A 17,723-nucleotide genomic window follows, 5' to 3' on the forward strand; every position below is an offset into this window, starting at 1 on the left:
TGGTGAAGGCTGTGGCCGGATGCTGTATGTTATATGTGAGTGTCTCTTAATAGTGCCTGTCTGCAACTTGATCTCTCTTCTTTACGATAAGTAGCAATCTGTCTTTTCCTACATTCTTAAATTTATTTTCATTTATAATGTAATATTGAACGTGGTAATAAAACATGTAAATGTTGAGTACACTGAAGTGCATATGAAAGATCAATTTAATATGATTTAACATATCTCATCAATTTGTGTGAAACTTTTGTGGGATCTGTATGCTGTATCAAGTCAACTAATGATGTCAGAAACTACAGTACTTTTTTTCCATGCCTGTTCATTCATGCCATATCTACCATAGTTAGCAAATACAGTCCCATATATATTTTTTGTGATGATGTACTCAAAACTTTTACTGGTTCTATTAATTGTATTATCTCTCTTGTGAATGAACCATGCAATTTACTAGTTCGCTCAGTGTGCTGAAATATCTCCTGTATGCTGTGTGCTAACGTTTACATATGCAGCTAAGGCTTCTGGTTCCATTTAATCACAACACTTTTATATCTCCATTACATTCCACTTTTCATTTTTTTACATCTTGCCCTAATCTGATACGCTGTGGCCGAGCGGTTCTAGGCGCTTCAGTCTGGAACCGCGTAACTGCCACGATCGCGGGTTCGAATCCTGCCTCGGGCATGGATGTGTGTGATGTCCTTAGGTTAGTTAGGTTTAAGTAGTCCTAAGTTGTAGGGGACTGATGGCCTCAGACATTAAGTCCCATGGTGCTCAGAGCCATTTTTGTCCTAATCTGATATTTTGTTTTTGTTATCCAATATCTGGATTATGTATTAGCCGGCTTTTCCTTTACAGTATAATGAACCGCTTATCGAGTGCCTGTATGTACCAGTTGCGTATAGACATTTTCGTTTTTATTAATCCCCCTCTTTTTGCCTGGTCCAAAAGTCATGTCTGAATAAAATATCTGCATCAAGTGTTTTAATTCTATTTTCCCTCCTGCCTTTACTGTGTGGGGGATATGGTATGTATTTTTCTTATTACGTTCTGTAAGGGGTGGGCCCCAGCAGTGGGATCAGCTGTTTCAAACAATCTGTACAGTGATGTTGGCTGAGGGCCAAGGAATCACACCCTACAACCATTCACCCTGGTGTGCCCCTTTTTGTGAGTAACCAACAAAACAGTTTTGGAATTTTGTGTGATGCTCTACAGGTTTAAAAATAGTAAAAATTTACAGGTTGACTAATGTAATGGTTAAGATAAGTGTGCAAAAGGTAGTCAGTTGGAATCTCATCAGGTACCTCAAAATTTTCTTATTTTTAAATCTTTATGAAAAGACTTTGATCACTATTTTCATTCGATTAATTGGTTTACATGCTTTTCTTTTATCTGTATTCCTTTGTCACATCATTTTAATCAATCTATTAACTTCTTAAATTGCTCATATTTTTTGTCCTGATCATTCTCTTTCCGCTTGGAATCTTTGTACATGTGACTTTAATTATTTTTATTTGTCGATCATGATGTTTAAACATTTGAAAATGCCAATCTGTTGGTCAAAGGATGTACATATTTTTGGATGGCTGTCATCATACTAACATTTAAAATATAATTTGCCTTGCACTATGGACAAAATAATGTGAATGGTGTTTTAAACAAATGCGGGAACTATAAAACGAAATTCAGACAAAATGAGATGATAATAATAATAATAATAATAATAATAATAATAATAATAATAATAATTGTGAATGCAATAACATGGATAGAAATATAAGATGACAAAATGGAAGCAATTAAATCGAAGTTAATACACAACAATAATCAAAATCACATGAAGAAGGACCCCAAGTGGAAAAAGACTGATAGAAAGAAAAATGCAAGAAAATGATGTATTCCATATGATGACTAATATGATGCGACAAATGAATAGAAAAAAATTACATTTAAACCAATTAAGTGAATAAAAATAATGATCAAGGTCATTTTGATTAAGATTTAAAAATTTCAAACCACCTGACAAAATTCAAACCCACCCCTTTTGCAAGTGAAATTAGTATTTTAACCATTATGCCATGAAAAGTTTGTGAATTCTTACCTATTTGAAGCTATATATCATCGCACAAAATCCAAAAATTTTTACTTCAGTTACTCACAAATGAAAGCCCACAAGATGAAAGGCTGAAGGGTGTGATTCCCTGTACCTTAACCTACATCACTTTAGAGATTGTATCAAAAAGTTGATCCCACTGCTGGAGACCTCTCCTTGTTAGTACTGTTTATTTTATCTTTTATTATGCCCTGAGTACCATATCCTCATATTTCAGATTCATTTATTCTTTCTTATTAATAAATCACTTTGTTTTGCACATATACCTAGAGATATCTGTCATTTGAGACAGAGATAGATTTTAGTTCTATATGTATTCTCTTTTTTGCTCTAATTCAGGCTTGGGTTGATAAATTACTGGAATTATATTGTTACATACTTTTTCTTGTTGTGTATTTGTTTTTGTGTTTGTCCAACTGACTAAATTATAAACATTCAGAAGAACAATAAATAAATAAATAAATTGCAGTGCCTGTCTGAAACACCTGCCAGTTTGATAAACAGCACAGATACTTATGGTTTAATTTTTTGTTAGGTGGGGTACTAGTTCATTCATGATCAGGCTGCAACCGACTAAGAATAAACATCATCCATGATAGTTGTTAAGTTTTGAGAAGGCACCTTGCTTACAAACTAGCATGCTTTTCTAACTGGATGACTTTCTTTTGAGTATTATTTCACTTTTCATTACAAAAATAACTAACTAATTTTATTGTTTAATTTTGTATACCGTTTCTTTCACTAGATTTATTATTATTATTATTATTATTATTGTTGTTTTTGAGAACTTCTTACATTTTTAAAAATTATTTTTGTTCATTGTAGTTACATATATCCCACTAAATGTTTTCAGTTTCTTGTCCTTAATTTGTTGTTTTGTTTGTCATCTTTATGTTGATTTCCTAATTTATTTGTACATTCAGCTGTGATGGTGATTGTTTTGAAATCACGTTAGTTAAAGGCCAGTCCAATACATTTGGCACCTCTGGATCTGCCGAGCGTCGCATATGGATGCAGAAAATATTAGAAAGTATTACTTCAGTTTTTCCTACAAGGATCACAGCAGAGTACACACGAGCAGGATGGTGTTTCTTAAAGGTGAATTTCATGTGTATATTTCATAGCTTTGTATTTTACTGTAATTACATATGTGTGTGTGTGGGGGGGGGGGGGGGAGGAAGGAGGGCTCACTTTTGCACAATTGTTGAGTAGGCTTGTTTTTTAATAAGTAAATTTTAATTAAATCCATTTGGACAAGGGAATACTTAACACTGTGGGGTAAAGCTCACAGTCTTTGCTTTAGATAACCATTGGAATTCATTTATTATACATATGCTTTAATTATATCAAGTTCTTCCTACCACTTGATACTTTATATAAAAAATGTGAAATGGTTGTTTGAATGGTAATAGAGTTGGGTATTAACGGTATGAGTGAATAGCTGAAATTGCTCTGCGTCGGTGGGTGTTGGGTTGCATGCCGATGTTGTTAACAACTCGCATTATGAATGATGGGAATGGAGTACAATGAATTGAGAGTTGGTTTCGGTAATGAATCGGATGCTTGTTTGTAATTTTATATGCTCCATAAATAAAGATAGATGGTAATTTGCTCTTATGGGCTAGAATTTAATCATGTCATTGCAAATTTTGGCAGCAGTGACAAACAAAAGCTCAGGCTACACAATACATCAGTCTTTATAGCAATCTTATTTTCGTGTTGAGATTTGTGGGGTTCGCCAACTCACAAGCATATTGACATACTCCAACCTAACCTAGGCATTAGGCTTTGCTACAGGGCAGTCTATCTGCATATCTATTTTATTCCATTCACCAAATAAATATGAAATTCGGTAATGAACCAGATTGTTAATAAGCAGATCAGGAAAAGATTTTCTGGTAAATGTAATCAGTTCATGTTTTCTGCTGAAAGAAATCATAAGATTCAGTGATTCTAATTGCCTACTGTATAATATTACCCCATTGGCTATGAGCAATGTTAACTTATTGCCAACATCAACACGCAAACCTAGAGCTGCTGACACTGTAACTGCACTTTAGCCGAATGAATTTATAGCATTTATAAAGTGTAAGATGAAACTGGGATGGAGAGTCATGTTACTTGCAATAAAAGTGAAACAAAGAACTTGAATAGCACCTTTCAGTGCACATACACTGTAATCATTTTTGTTGTTAATTTGTACATAAGAGTTTAGATTTAGAGCAAATATGAATCTTTCTATGGATGAAACGTAACTTTAGTAACAGAAATTTCATGGTAAGTTGTATTTTTCAGTAGACATCAGTTTGTATCCTTGTCTATTATTGTACAGAAGTCTTTAGCAAGTTACCAATATGGGGTAGTATTCAAATCCTCATCAAGCCATGCTGTTTTAGTAGAAATGCATAGTCTCACAGTGATATAAACTAATAAAATTTTTGAACATTTAGCCATGTGAAGTGGTTAAATGTCCATGAGCTTTTGGACAATTGCTTCTTGACCATTGTCAAGTGCTCACCACTTCCTATTAATCCTGGGGTAGGTTTCGCTAAACCTTGTCCATTGAATTTTGGGATGTTTATTTTAAAAATGTTACAGCATTTCTTCCCTTCTCTTTGTTCCAACTGTGATAGTGCTGTAACTCTTAAAGACCTCAGTGTCAGTGAGATATTAAACTGTAAAATTACTTTGACATATCTATGGATTAAAATTTAAATTAAAAGCTTATGATAATAGTGTGTTCCAGACATATTTAAGTATCTGTATTCTGAGAGTACAATTCTCTGTTGTATAGTAAAAAGCAGTGCTGGTAATAGAATGAGCACATTTCTAAATATTAGGTAACTATATAGGGTGAATAAAAAAAGCATTTACAAACTGACATGGCACATTGGGCATACAACAAGGATCAGTAATCACACAGGAAGCATGGGTCGCAAATGCACCGAGAGGGTGCTACAGTCGTGTGGGAGGGCATCGCTGGAGACTGTTTAATTGAGCTGTTAATTTTCCTGCACTACCTTGATGTTCCCGCATATCTAGTATTCCTGCAAGATGTTCTGTCGGACATGCTGAATGATGCTACCATTCATTGCTACATTTGATTTCAGCACTATGGAGCCCCCATGCATTTCAGCAGACAAATGAGGGCACATCTGCAAGCAACCTTTCCCAGCTGCTGTATTGGTCGCAGTGGACCAGTCGCATGGCCGTGGGCTCTGTGAACACCCAATCTGACCCCAATTGATTTTTTCCTGTGGGGCTACCTGTAGGGCCTTGTGTATGAAACACTTGTTAAATCACTGGAGAACCTAGTGGGCAGGATTGTTGCGGCAGCAGATTGTCTTTGAAATACACCAGTTATCTTTAATAGGATGTGCTGCTCAATGCAACATCGATGTCAGGTGTGTCTCGATGCATGTGGACAAAACTTTGAGCATCTCTTGTAGTCGGCATCCATGTGTAGCATGTGACTAAATAACTGCAGTGCCATTTAGTAGCCCAGGATGAGGATGACCTTTATGTCCCCTGGTTCTATGTAATTACTGATTCTTGTTGTATGCCTGATGTGCCATGTCAGTTTGTAAACTTTCTTGAATCACCTTGTATTTAATGAATACATATCAGTATGTTCACAAAAATTTGAAGTTGCTGCCTATAAAAAAACTTGCAGCTTCATCGTATAACTGGAAAACGTCCCCCATCCCGCCAGTCTCCTCACAACTAAATACTAAGGTGTTACAGACATTGTAATACACAAGGAGCGCACCTAGTGCCTTTTACCATTAATGAAACAAGACTAACCTTAGTTATAATTTCTTGTTATTGTCCCACAGAGACAAAGTGGTTGTTACTTGTTCCTCTGTATTTATGTTTTTACAGTTTTTTTCCATGCTCCTGAGATTCATCTTTGTGATTAGATGTGTTGAACACATTATACGAAATAATTGTCTTGCATTCAGACAGGGTCATTTATAGAAAACTGTCTTGTCCATTACTTACTCTCAGTGGTAGATTATTGATGCTGCCACTTATTTTGACAGGAAATGGTGTACCCCTTCATTGTGTAGTTGTGACAGCTGATAGTAGACAATGCAGTTAGATACTTTTCATTCAAACTATGTCTTTGGTGATAAATAACAGATATCTTATTGGCTCACGTTGTCATAAATTTAGTCTTACGACTTCACTTGACTATGCTTGATTTTACTTATTTTACATATTTGACTTTTCTCCTACAATTTGCCAACAACAACATCCATTTTGTACTTTTAGTCACTCTTTATATTAAGTTTCCTGACAGATTAAAGCTGTGTGCTGGACCAAGCTTCAAACTCGGGACCTGTGCCTTTTGTGGGCAATTGCTCTAACAAATTAGCTGCTGAAGCATGACTCGCAACCTGTGGAAAAATGAATATTGTAGAGACATGGCTTAGCCGCATCCTGATGATGTTTCTAGAATGAAATTTTCACTTTGCAGTGAAGCGTGCACGGATTTGAAACTTCCTGACAGATTAAAACGTTATATCGGACTGAGAGCAAACTCAGAACCTTTGTTTTTTGTGGCCAAGTGCTGTATGAACTGAGGTATTCAAGCATGACTCGTGACCCATTCTCACAGCTTTACTTCCACCAGTACCTCATCTCCTACCTGATACGAAACTTCCTGGCAGATTAAAACTGTATACAGGACCAAGACCTGAGCTTGGGACTTTGCCTTTCAAGTTTCATATTGGCACACACTCCAGTGCAGAGTGAAAATTTCACTCTGGAAACATGGCCCAAGCTGTGGCTAAGCCCTGTCTCCACAAAATCCTTTCTTCCAGGAGTGCTAGTCCTGCATGTTTCACAGAAGACTGTCTTCGAAATTTGGAAGGTATTTTTTTTTCTTCGTTGTGTGAAAATGGACATGTACAGTTGTGGTTGCCATACAAAACGATCTCTTTGTGGGTGCATGCTCTGTTCCAGGTATTCCCTTGCTGTTCTCCTTCATGCATCAGTATGTTTGGGGTTTGTACTTTTGGTCATCATGGAGCCTGAAGGTCAAATTGATTCCATAGAGCCAATTTACAGTTCCATTGTATTTCAATTGGGGTTCTAATATTACTATCTGATTATTCAATGTAATAAAGGACATCATTTAACATTAGCGAAAATTAAGTTTGAGATTTTGAGGTGATTTAATTAGAATAGCAAGCCAATGACTATCACCATGGTACTAAATTTTATAACATAGTATGTAGAAGGTAATTGATTTTGAAATAATTAGCTTTTGATGTAGAGTAATTAGATCCTGGGTTTATGCACATAAAGTAATAATCTGACAGCTTTTTGCATTTTTTCTACTTTTTATCCTTTCCAAAAGCACCATTTATGTACACACATTTGTACAGACTTCATTTCCATTCCCAAATCTGTCAAAATACTTATCACTGATTAACAGATACTGTGTACTACAAACATGATCTAGAACTTTCTGCAACTGACTTGGAACTAACTTGACAGGTGCAACTGCTGTTGTATAAATGAAGGCATAATGCAATTTTACACTTCCTGTTATATAAGCATTTGAGGTAACTAACTCACAGTTCAGAAATGTTTGTATACAGAGAGTGGACAAAAATATGGAAACACTGTAAACATGCTTGAACATAAATGCAGATACTAGGAAAACCTACAGGTTGTGCTGTTGTATTTTACCAAATGGCAACTGTACAATGTTCAAAATATGTTGCAAGTGTCAGTCAGGGTCAGAAGGGTGTTTTGTGTAGTTGTGAGTGTATTATGTTTGAGTGAAATGAATTTGAACGTGGGCAAACTGTTGGTGCCCAGATTGGAGGTGATTCTGTAAGAAAGGTAGCCAAAGTGTTTGGCATTTCAAGAGGTACCGTATTGAAGATTTATACTGCATACAATGAAAGCAGAAAAAAAAATAAAAAAATAAATAAAAATAAAAAAAGACAAAAAAAATCATCTGCTAAGCCACAAGTCAGAGGAAGGCGTGTGTTGAGTGATAGTGACAGACAGTCATTGAAGATGATTGTGATGTAAAAATAAGAGAATGACAGCTTCAGAAGTCACTTCAGGATGGAATGTCACACTTGCAAACACTGTCAGCTCCAAAACAACATAAAGGAGCTCTGTAAGCTGGGTGCAGCTGGGCGATCTGGAATTCCAGTACCACACATCATTGATGCAAATGCCTGTAATGGGAAAAAGTGGTGCCAAAGCCAGTCTTGATGCTTCCAACTTCGGGCCCAATTTACATCCCAAGAGTGAAACATGATGGGGGTTCTGTGATGATTTGTGCTGCCATAAGGTCATATTCCACATGCACTGTGGTTGCTCTGCAAGGTCACATTACTGCCACGGATTATATGAACATTTTGGCTGTTCCGACCCATTCTGTGGTACAGTATTTGTTCCCCAGAGGTGAAGATGTGTTCCAAGATGACAAAGGCCCCTGTCCATGTAGCTTACATAATCCAGGACTGGTTTTTTGAGCACAAGGTTGTATTGTCACATGTTCTCTGGCCACCACAATCACAAGCTCGCAATAGTATTGAGCCTTTGTGGTCCTATTTGGAGAGAAGGGTATGTGATCACTATCTACTTCCATCATTACTATCTGAACTTATTGTGTTACTACAATCTGACTACATCATGCAGTACAAATGCATCTTACTAAATGGCTGCACAGCCTGCCATATGTTATGTACATTACTTAATGTCAGCAACATACCCTAAACACATTTGTCCAATTTATATGTGCTTGTAGGAAATTTACTTTAACATCATCAGGAAGTTTTACTGTAACAGTATCAGTACTGTCACTGTGTTATGTCTTCATGGGACATATACTAACATAGCCTTTATATTTACCATACCACACAAATATAGCTTATAGAACAAGGCCAGTATTTATAATGTTAGTTATTAAAAATGTATTTATGCTGAATCAGAGGTTTCTTTGAATTGATGATTTAATGCAGTTTTATAACTCGAGAATTTTTATTTCCTACAGCAACATGTTATTTATCATTACGTGTTTTAGGAAGGTATTAATGGGATATGGCACACTGGATGGATTTTAATTACTGAGAGAACACTTCTGTATTGCATTACCAATGGTGCTGTTCAAGAAGCTGATCTGCGGAAGGCAAGATATGTTGGTAAGACGATGGTTGTAATGTGTTTTTCATAATTAGTAGGCTTTTTTTGATCATAAGTCATTGCAAAGGAAGACACAATTGAGCATATAAAAATGTTTTTGTGCACACTGTGAAGTTCTTAGTTTTTGAATGCTGTTATTGTATATGAGATTGTAGACTTTGTGTGAGAGTTTCATTGATTATGAAATCTTTTTATAGTATGGGCAAAATAATGTCATTCCAAAGAAACATTACATCTTCATGCAAAGCTCTGTTATCTTGAGAATCTTTTGTAGTCTTCGAACCATGGTCCTCCTTTCCCAAGAGAGCATTAGGCATATATATATATCACAAGCAGACATATTTTCAATATGTCTGCTTGTGAGATGTCTGCTTGTGTCTGTATATGTGTGGATGGATATGTGTGTGTGTGCGCGAGTGTATACCTGTCCTTTTTTCCCCCTAAGGTAAGTCTTTCCACTCCCGGGATTGGAATGACTCCTTACCCTCTCCCCTAAAACCCACATCCTTTCGTCTTTCCCTCTTTCCTGATGAGGCAACAGTTTGTTGCGAAAGCTTGAATTTTGTGTGTGTGTGTTTGTGTTTGTTTGTGTGTCTATCGACCTGCCAGCGCTTTCGTTCGGTAAGTCACATCATCTTTGTTTTATATATATATATATATATATATATATATATATATATATATATATATATATATATATAGGGGAAACATTACACGTGGGATAAAGATGATGTGACTTACCAAATGAAAGTGCGGGCAGGTCGACAGACACACAAACATATATATATATATATATATATATATATATATATATATATATAAAGGGTTGTGGATTGTGTGAGTGTGTGGTAGTTATGAGACTGGACATTGAGTTCCTGTGCTGCCAGTCCATTTTCTCTCCTGTGGTTGTTATCCCTGGATGGCGATGTTGTTGTAAAATTAGTGTCCCTTGTGGAAATGAGATGGAAACAACTTTCTTGATAAATAAGATAGTTCCCATTTACCCTTTTTTACACTGGCTCTTTCATTATGGGATCTTGAAAACAATTTGCACAATTTGTACTTTTATCTGATTCAAGTTTAACATGTGTCCTTTGTTGAAGCTTTGCTCTACTACTGCAGTGTGGTAAGAATGCCAAAGTCCTAATGTCCTCCTCCTCCTCCTCCTCCTCCTCCTTCTTCTTCTGGGAACCATGTTTTATTTGTACCTACAAGGAGTCATCCTTGAAGAAGATTTTGAGCAAGAGCTGTAACTTATTATTTTCCAACAAGCCCAGGTGCTGTCCACCAAGGTTGTAAACACAGTATTATCTTATACCAAATGGCGGAAATTCCAGGTATTTAGGTTCTGTTTTGTGTGTTTTCTTTTTGTGTGTTTTCTTTTATACGTGGAATGCTTCCGCATATCATCTGGAGTTTTGTTTGTCAAAATGACCCAAGAATGGTAATTATCTACTAACCACTCCTTTTCTTCTGTCCACACATATGCAGTACTTGTATCACAAGAGTTCCATTAGGTTTTCTTCAAAATGCAGCCAAAATATTACAGTGCCGCCTACATGTCTGCAGAACTATTTTGGTTTCAGGCCCTTAGTTTCGAGAGCTATTTCACTGAAGTGCACTGTCAGAATGTATAGACAGAGAAGAAAAAAAAATCCTGGATTTTTCTTGAATTTCCCAGGTGAAAATACACTATGCCTCTAGTGAAAGCAAATTTTTTATATATTAAATGACAGTATGCTTTCCCACGGAGCTGTAAAACTTGCCAGCCAATGACAGCAGATATTCAGGGCATACATAGGTCGCATGATGTAGCCAACCAGTAGCAACATCATTATTAAGTGGGCTGAACACACAAATAGAAAAATAATGGTTTAAATTAATATACATGCTGTATAGCTACAAGAAAAGTTAAGCTTTCACGTGTGATACTGGTCACTGATTCCTCCCCCCCCCCCCCCCCCCTCCTCCCAGTCTGAGAGTATGGTTAGGCAGGATATGAAGTGCACAGCTTAAATGGTAGCTCAATATTTCTGACCATCACAATTATAAATTTCACTTCTGTGCAACAAACATTTCATGGGCTACCTGTCTGAATAAATACTCCCTCAAGCACTTTGAGTTTTCCATAGAAAGAACTAACTTCACACTTTTTTTTTAACACTAATCGCTAATTATTCTTTTTGCTTTAGTTATTGCATTATTTGTAATCTTTGAAATATATATATATATATATATATATATATATATATATATATATATATATATATATATATATATATATATATATATATATATATAAAAACAAAGATGATGTTACTAAACGAAAGTGCTGGCAGGTCGATAGACACACAAACAAACGCAAACATACACACGAAATTAAAGCTTTCGCAACAAACTGTTGCTTCATCAGGAAAGAGGGAAGGAGAGGGAAAGACGAAAGGATGTGGGTTTTAAGGGAGAGGGTAAGGAGTCATTCCAATCCCGGGAGCGGAAAGACTTATCTTGGGGGAAAAAAGGACAGGTATACACTCGCACACATACACACACATCCATCCGCACATACACAGACACAAGCAGTTCCCCTGTGGCACCCTCACACTAAAAGCGGGCGAGGCGGCGCGCACCGCCACAGCGTACCGTGCGATGGTGCAGAGACCTCTATGGGTCTTCGACGTCCATGACGTCTGGCGCGGATTCAAATTCTGCGGCGCGCAATACCAGAGCAAGCATGAAGACAAGCAGTAAAAACTCTCACCAAGTGTAGGCAGGCATTATCTTGCTGATATTTAAGCCCAAGATGGCTTGCCGTGTAGGGCAACAAAATGGGGCACAGAATGTCATTGACGTACCACTGTACTGTAAGGATGCCACGAACGACAATCAAAGCAGTCCTACTATGAAAAGAAATGGCATCCCCGACCATCTGTCCCAGCTGTCAGGCCATACAGCGGACAACAGTTGGGTTGATACCCCCCACTGTTCAAGGTGTCTTCAAACACATCCAGCTCCAGCAGAACCACTCACACTCGTCACCATACTACATTTCATAATGTGTACATAGTGATCCATGTTGAGATGACCATAAAATTGATGAAATATCCCTGTCCCAGCCAATGAGATCCACTCCCAGCACAAGACTGCGATGCGACCAACATATGAATGTTGCACAATTTACTGTGGTTGTAACATGGTCCAAGTGAACTGTGGACTACCTCCAGACACTCACTCATTCACTGGCCTACATATTGACTCATCTGAAAAGATTATGTGCTGCCAGTCATGATCCTACATTCAGTTCAGTGAAAGCAAGCCTATAAAGTTTGTGATCATCAGAGAAGGTCTCTTTATTAAAAGCCCTATGGGCTCTAAGGCCAGCATCCCTTAAGATGATGTGAATTGTTTGCAAGCTTTCAATGGAAGTGGTCTCATTATTGTGTTGGACAGCAATTAGAAGTGGTCTTTTCATACAGTTTCCAACTAACACATTGTCTTGCTAAGGTGTCGACCATTTCCAAAGCCCGACCCTCTAAGCTGGCCAATTATGCATCTCACACCACCGCTTTATCTGCTTCTAGACACAGTGAGGGCGAACACCACTCCTGGCTGACACTTCACATGCACTGAAACCATCATACTGGACGAGTGCCAGGAGACTACCTCTCGTGGCTTGCGTATGCTGAGGTGTTGCTGAGGTGTCCTGACAGTAAAATGAATTATTTTACTGTAATTCAAACCCTCAAAGATTGTCATGTGACTACCACATCACAACACAAATTTGCTCTTTTTTGTTTTATTCATGGCAGAAACATTTTGGCATTCCAAACCGATGAAAGTAAGTGTTATAATGTGTATATAAAACAGTATGCGGTAATTGTATGCAAACACAGAAAATATAAAAGGCCTATAAGTATAACTGTTCCCATAAAATGAAAACAAATACCCCCTAAAAGTGTGTTACATGTGGTGTTGTTTGACAGCATGTGTTGCACTGGTGCAAGCTGTACACAGCCGAAGGTACCTGAGCTTATCGAAACATGCAGGCAGGTTTTTTTTTAACTCTACATGGTGAGGGTGTATATGCCCCAGGACAACCGGGAAGTCTGGGAAACACCTGGAATTTTTTTTCATCGGGAGAAATCCGGATAACCCCTGGAAACTTTTAGAATTTCAGGAATTTGTCATTGTTTTTTACTTCTCAATTTTTTTGCGCTCCTGACTGGTAAGAACTGATACTCTAACAAAGAATTTTATTTTAGCCCACTACTGCAGAATAATACTGCAGCAATAAAACATAAATGAGAGAATAACACTAAAATAAAACTTAGCCACAAAAAATAAGCCATTTACAAAAACAAAACATAGTGCACGCACAAGCATCTGCCGACAGTAAAATGTCAGAAACTGTGCAATAGTTCATAACAACAAACTGTTACAATGTGCCTTTCTCATGGACCTTGTTTCGATGAGTGTGATGTCACAACTGTTTACATTTCTAACAGGTCACGAGGAAATATTGCAAATAGATATATGTATATAACAAAGATGATGTGACTTACCAAACGAAAGTGCTGGCAGGTCGATAGACACACAAACAAACGCAAACATACACACGAAATTCAAGCTTTCGCAACAAACTGTTGCTTCATCAGGAAAGAGAGAAGGAGAGGGAAAGACGAAAGGATGTGGGTTTTAAGGGAGAGGGTAAGGAGTCATTCCAATCCCGGGAGCGGAAAGACTTACTACACATATCCATCCGCACATACACAAACACAAGCAGACAGGGTGCCACAGGGAACACGTGGTCCCAGCGGCCAATAGCGGCACCCCTGATAGCGTAGTTAAGCGCCTGCTTCGTGCTCAGCCAGTCAGTCTAATCATGTGTACGTTGGTTTACACCTCACTTCATGCTAGACCGCTTTCTTCCTTGTTCTGTGTGTGAGTGGACATGTTTGTTTCCTTGTGACTCTGTTGTTCGATCTTGTTGTATTTGTTCTGTCTTCGTTGGTCGTGTCCGTCCTCTCCCGTTGTGCTGTTGTTCGCGGGCCTCTCTGCGGGTCCCGCCGCGCTTTTCGTCATTGCTGCCCCGCGACCGTCCTGGTTGCAGTTACAACACTTGCCAAACCCTGTCAGCAAGATTGGCAGATCTCTCCCCAGCTGAGAACATTTGGAGCATTATGGGCAGGGGAATCCAACCAGCTCAGTATTTTGGGGATCTAATACATCTGTTGGGCAGAATTTGGCTCAATATCTCTCAGGAGGACATTCAACAACTCTGTCAAGCAGTGCCAAGCTGAATAACTGTGTGCAAAGTTTGTCCCATGCACCTTGACTCCAGAACAAAAACAATAATAATAATAATAATAATAATAATAATAATAATAATAATAATAATAATAATAATCCCCGTGGAGGCTCGGGAAAAGAATAGGCCTCCAGTATGTTCTGCCAGTCGTAAAAGGCGACGAAAAGAACAAACCACTAATAGGGCTAACCCCCTTTTTAGTGTGATTAGTTGGTTCAGGACAGAACTAAAGAAGCCTCGGACAAGTGCCGTCATGGTCGGGGACGACGCTTGAACCCTATGCCCGCCCACAATGGTAACGACACTGCTAGCCAACTGGAAAATGATTTAAATCCAAATAGAGGTGTTTTGCAGGATATGCTTCCTGCAGCCACCCTAGAAGGGAAAACAAAGACAGAGGATGAGATGGTCAGATGAAGTTAATCGACACCTCATGTTCTGTTATTACCAAGCAACAAACCTAGGAACCAACACAACTGGATACAGATTACAAGTATACACAACATTTATTACCAGATACCCAGAATTAAAATTTTTAACAGAACGACGACTAGCTGATCAGACCCGTGTAATAATAAAAAATAACAGGATACCCCAGTCAGAATTAGAAAACATCAAACAACAAGTACAACAAATACTGGAACAAAATAATGTGCAATCAGAAGAAGAAGAAAATACAGTAATGGACTCAAACATCCCAGAGCAAACAAACAAAGAACAACACGCATCAATTAAACAATCAGAGGAAAACGAAATCTTAAGACAGCGACCAGAACAAGCACAAATAGAACACAAAGTGACACACATGTTAGATATAGAAGAAAAATTTCAGCTAACATATATAGAATACAGAGACACAAATACAGACATTAGACCATTCTTGCATAGACCACCAAATAACCCACAAGTCGAAACAACAATAAAAACTATCAACACAATCATACACAACAAAATAAATGAAAACACAACTATGGAAGAGTTACAACTACTGGTTTATATAGGAGCACTCACTACACTAAATATACACACTAGGCAGAGATCAGAACCAACCAACACACAGAAGAAACCCACAAAACCAGCATGGCAACACAGGCTACAGATCAAAATAGAAAAACTGAGAAAAGACATCGGACAGCTAACACAATTTATAAGAAATGAAATCTCGGAAAAAAAACGAAAAAGGTTGGGTAAAATCTCACAACAAGAAGCGACAGAGCAATTAGACGAAAAGCAGAAATTACAAGCATTAGCCAAACGACTCAGAAGATACAAAAAAAGTGAAAATAGAAGGAAACAAAACCAAACATTCAACACAAACCAAAAGAAATTTTACCAGACAATAGATAACACACACATTAAAATAAACAATCCACCAAACATAACAGACATGGAACACTTCTGGAGCAACATATGGTCAAACCCGGTACAACATAACAGGCATGCACGGCGGATACAAGCAGAAACAGACACATACAAGATGATACCACAAATGCCTGAAGTGATAATTTTGCAACATGAAGTCACCCAAGCAATTAATTCTACTCACAATTGGAAAGCCCCTGGAAATGATAAAATAGCAAATTTTTGGTTAAAGAAGTTCACCTCAACACATTCACATCTAACTAAATTATTTAACAGTTACATTGCAGACCCATACACATTCCCTGATACACTTACACATGGAATAACTTATCTGAAACCTAAAGATCAAGCAGACACAGCGAACCCAGCTAAATATCGCCCCATAACATGCCTACCAACAATATACAAAATATTAACTTCAGTCATTAAACAGAAATTAATGACACATACAACACAGAACAAAATTATAAATGAAGAACAAAAAGGCTGTTGCAAAGGAGCACGAGGATGTAAAGAGCAACTGATAATAGATGCAGAGGTGACATATCAAGCTAAAACTAAACAAAGGTCGCTACACTACGCATACATTGATTACCAAAAAGCTTTTGATAGTGTACCCCACTCATGGTTACTACAAATATTGGAAATATACAAAGTAGATCCTAAATTGATACAGTTCCTAAACATAGTAATGAAAAATTGGAAAACCACACTTAATATCCAAACAAATTCAAATAATATCACATCACAGCCAATACAGATTAAGCGTGGAATATACCAAGGAGACTCATTAAGTCCTTTCTGGTTCTGCCTTGCTCTGAACCCACTATCCAACATGCTAAATAGTACAAATTATGGATACAATATTACTGGAACATACCCACACAAAATCACACATTTGCTATACATGGATGATCTAAAACTACTTGCAGCAACAAATCAACAACTCAACCAATTACTAAAGATAACAGAAGTATTCAGCAATGATATAAGTATGGCTTTTGGAACAGACAAATGTAAGAAAAATAGCATAGTCAAGGGAAAACACACTAAACAAGAAGCTTACATATTGGATAACCACAGCGACTGCATAGAAGCGATGGAAAAAACGGATGCCTATAAATATCTAGGATACAGACAAAAATAGGAATAGATAATACAAATATTAAAGAAGAACTAAAAGAAAACTATAGACAAAGACTAACAAAAATACTGAAAACAGAATTGACAGCAAGAAACAAGACAAAAGCTATAAATACTTATGCCATACCAATATTGACCTACTCATTTGGAGTAGTGAAATGGAGTAACACAGACCTAGAAGCACTCAATACACTTACACGATCACAATGCCACAAATATAGAATACATCACATACATTCAGCAACAGAAAGATTCACATTAAGCAGAAAGGAAGGAGGAAGGGGATTTATCGACATAAAAAACCTACATTATGGACAGGTAGACAATTTAAGAAAATTCTTTCTAGAACGAGCAGAAACTAGCAAAATACACAAGGCAATCACTCATATAAATACATCGGCTACACCACTGCAATTTCATAACCACTTCTACAACCCTTTAGATCACATAACATCAACAGATACGAAGAAAGTAAATTGGAAAGAGAAAACACTTCATGGCAAGCACCCGTATCATCTAACACAGCCACACATCGATCAAGACGCATCCAACATATGGCTAAGAAAAGGCAATATATACAGTGAGACAGAAGGATTCATGATTGCAATACAGGATCAAACAATAAACACC

The 17,723-nt window shown here is 37.4% G+C and overlaps 1 protein-coding gene across 1 annotated transcript in view; it reads left to right on the forward strand.

The window, feature by feature from the left end:
- Positions 1-17,723, forward strand: part of LOC126259614 (arf-GAP with Rho-GAP domain, ANK repeat and PH domain-containing protein 2) — a 138,609-nt gene that overhangs the window by 19,336 nt on the left and 101,550 nt on the right. The window contains exons 2-3 of the mRNA XM_049956528.1: positions 3,034-3,208; positions 9,165-9,282. Coding sequence (XP_049812485.1) covers positions 3,034-3,208; positions 9,165-9,282 — 293 coding nt within the window. The remainder of the gene's footprint in view (positions 1-3,033; positions 3,209-9,164; positions 9,283-17,723) is intronic.

The sequence above is a fragment of the Schistocerca nitens genome, chromosome 5, assembly GCF_023898315.1.
Source record: "Schistocerca nitens isolate TAMUIC-IGC-003100 chromosome 5, iqSchNite1.1, whole genome shotgun sequence".
Lineage (NCBI taxonomy): Eukaryota > Metazoa > Arthropoda > Insecta > Orthoptera > Acrididae > Schistocerca > Schistocerca nitens.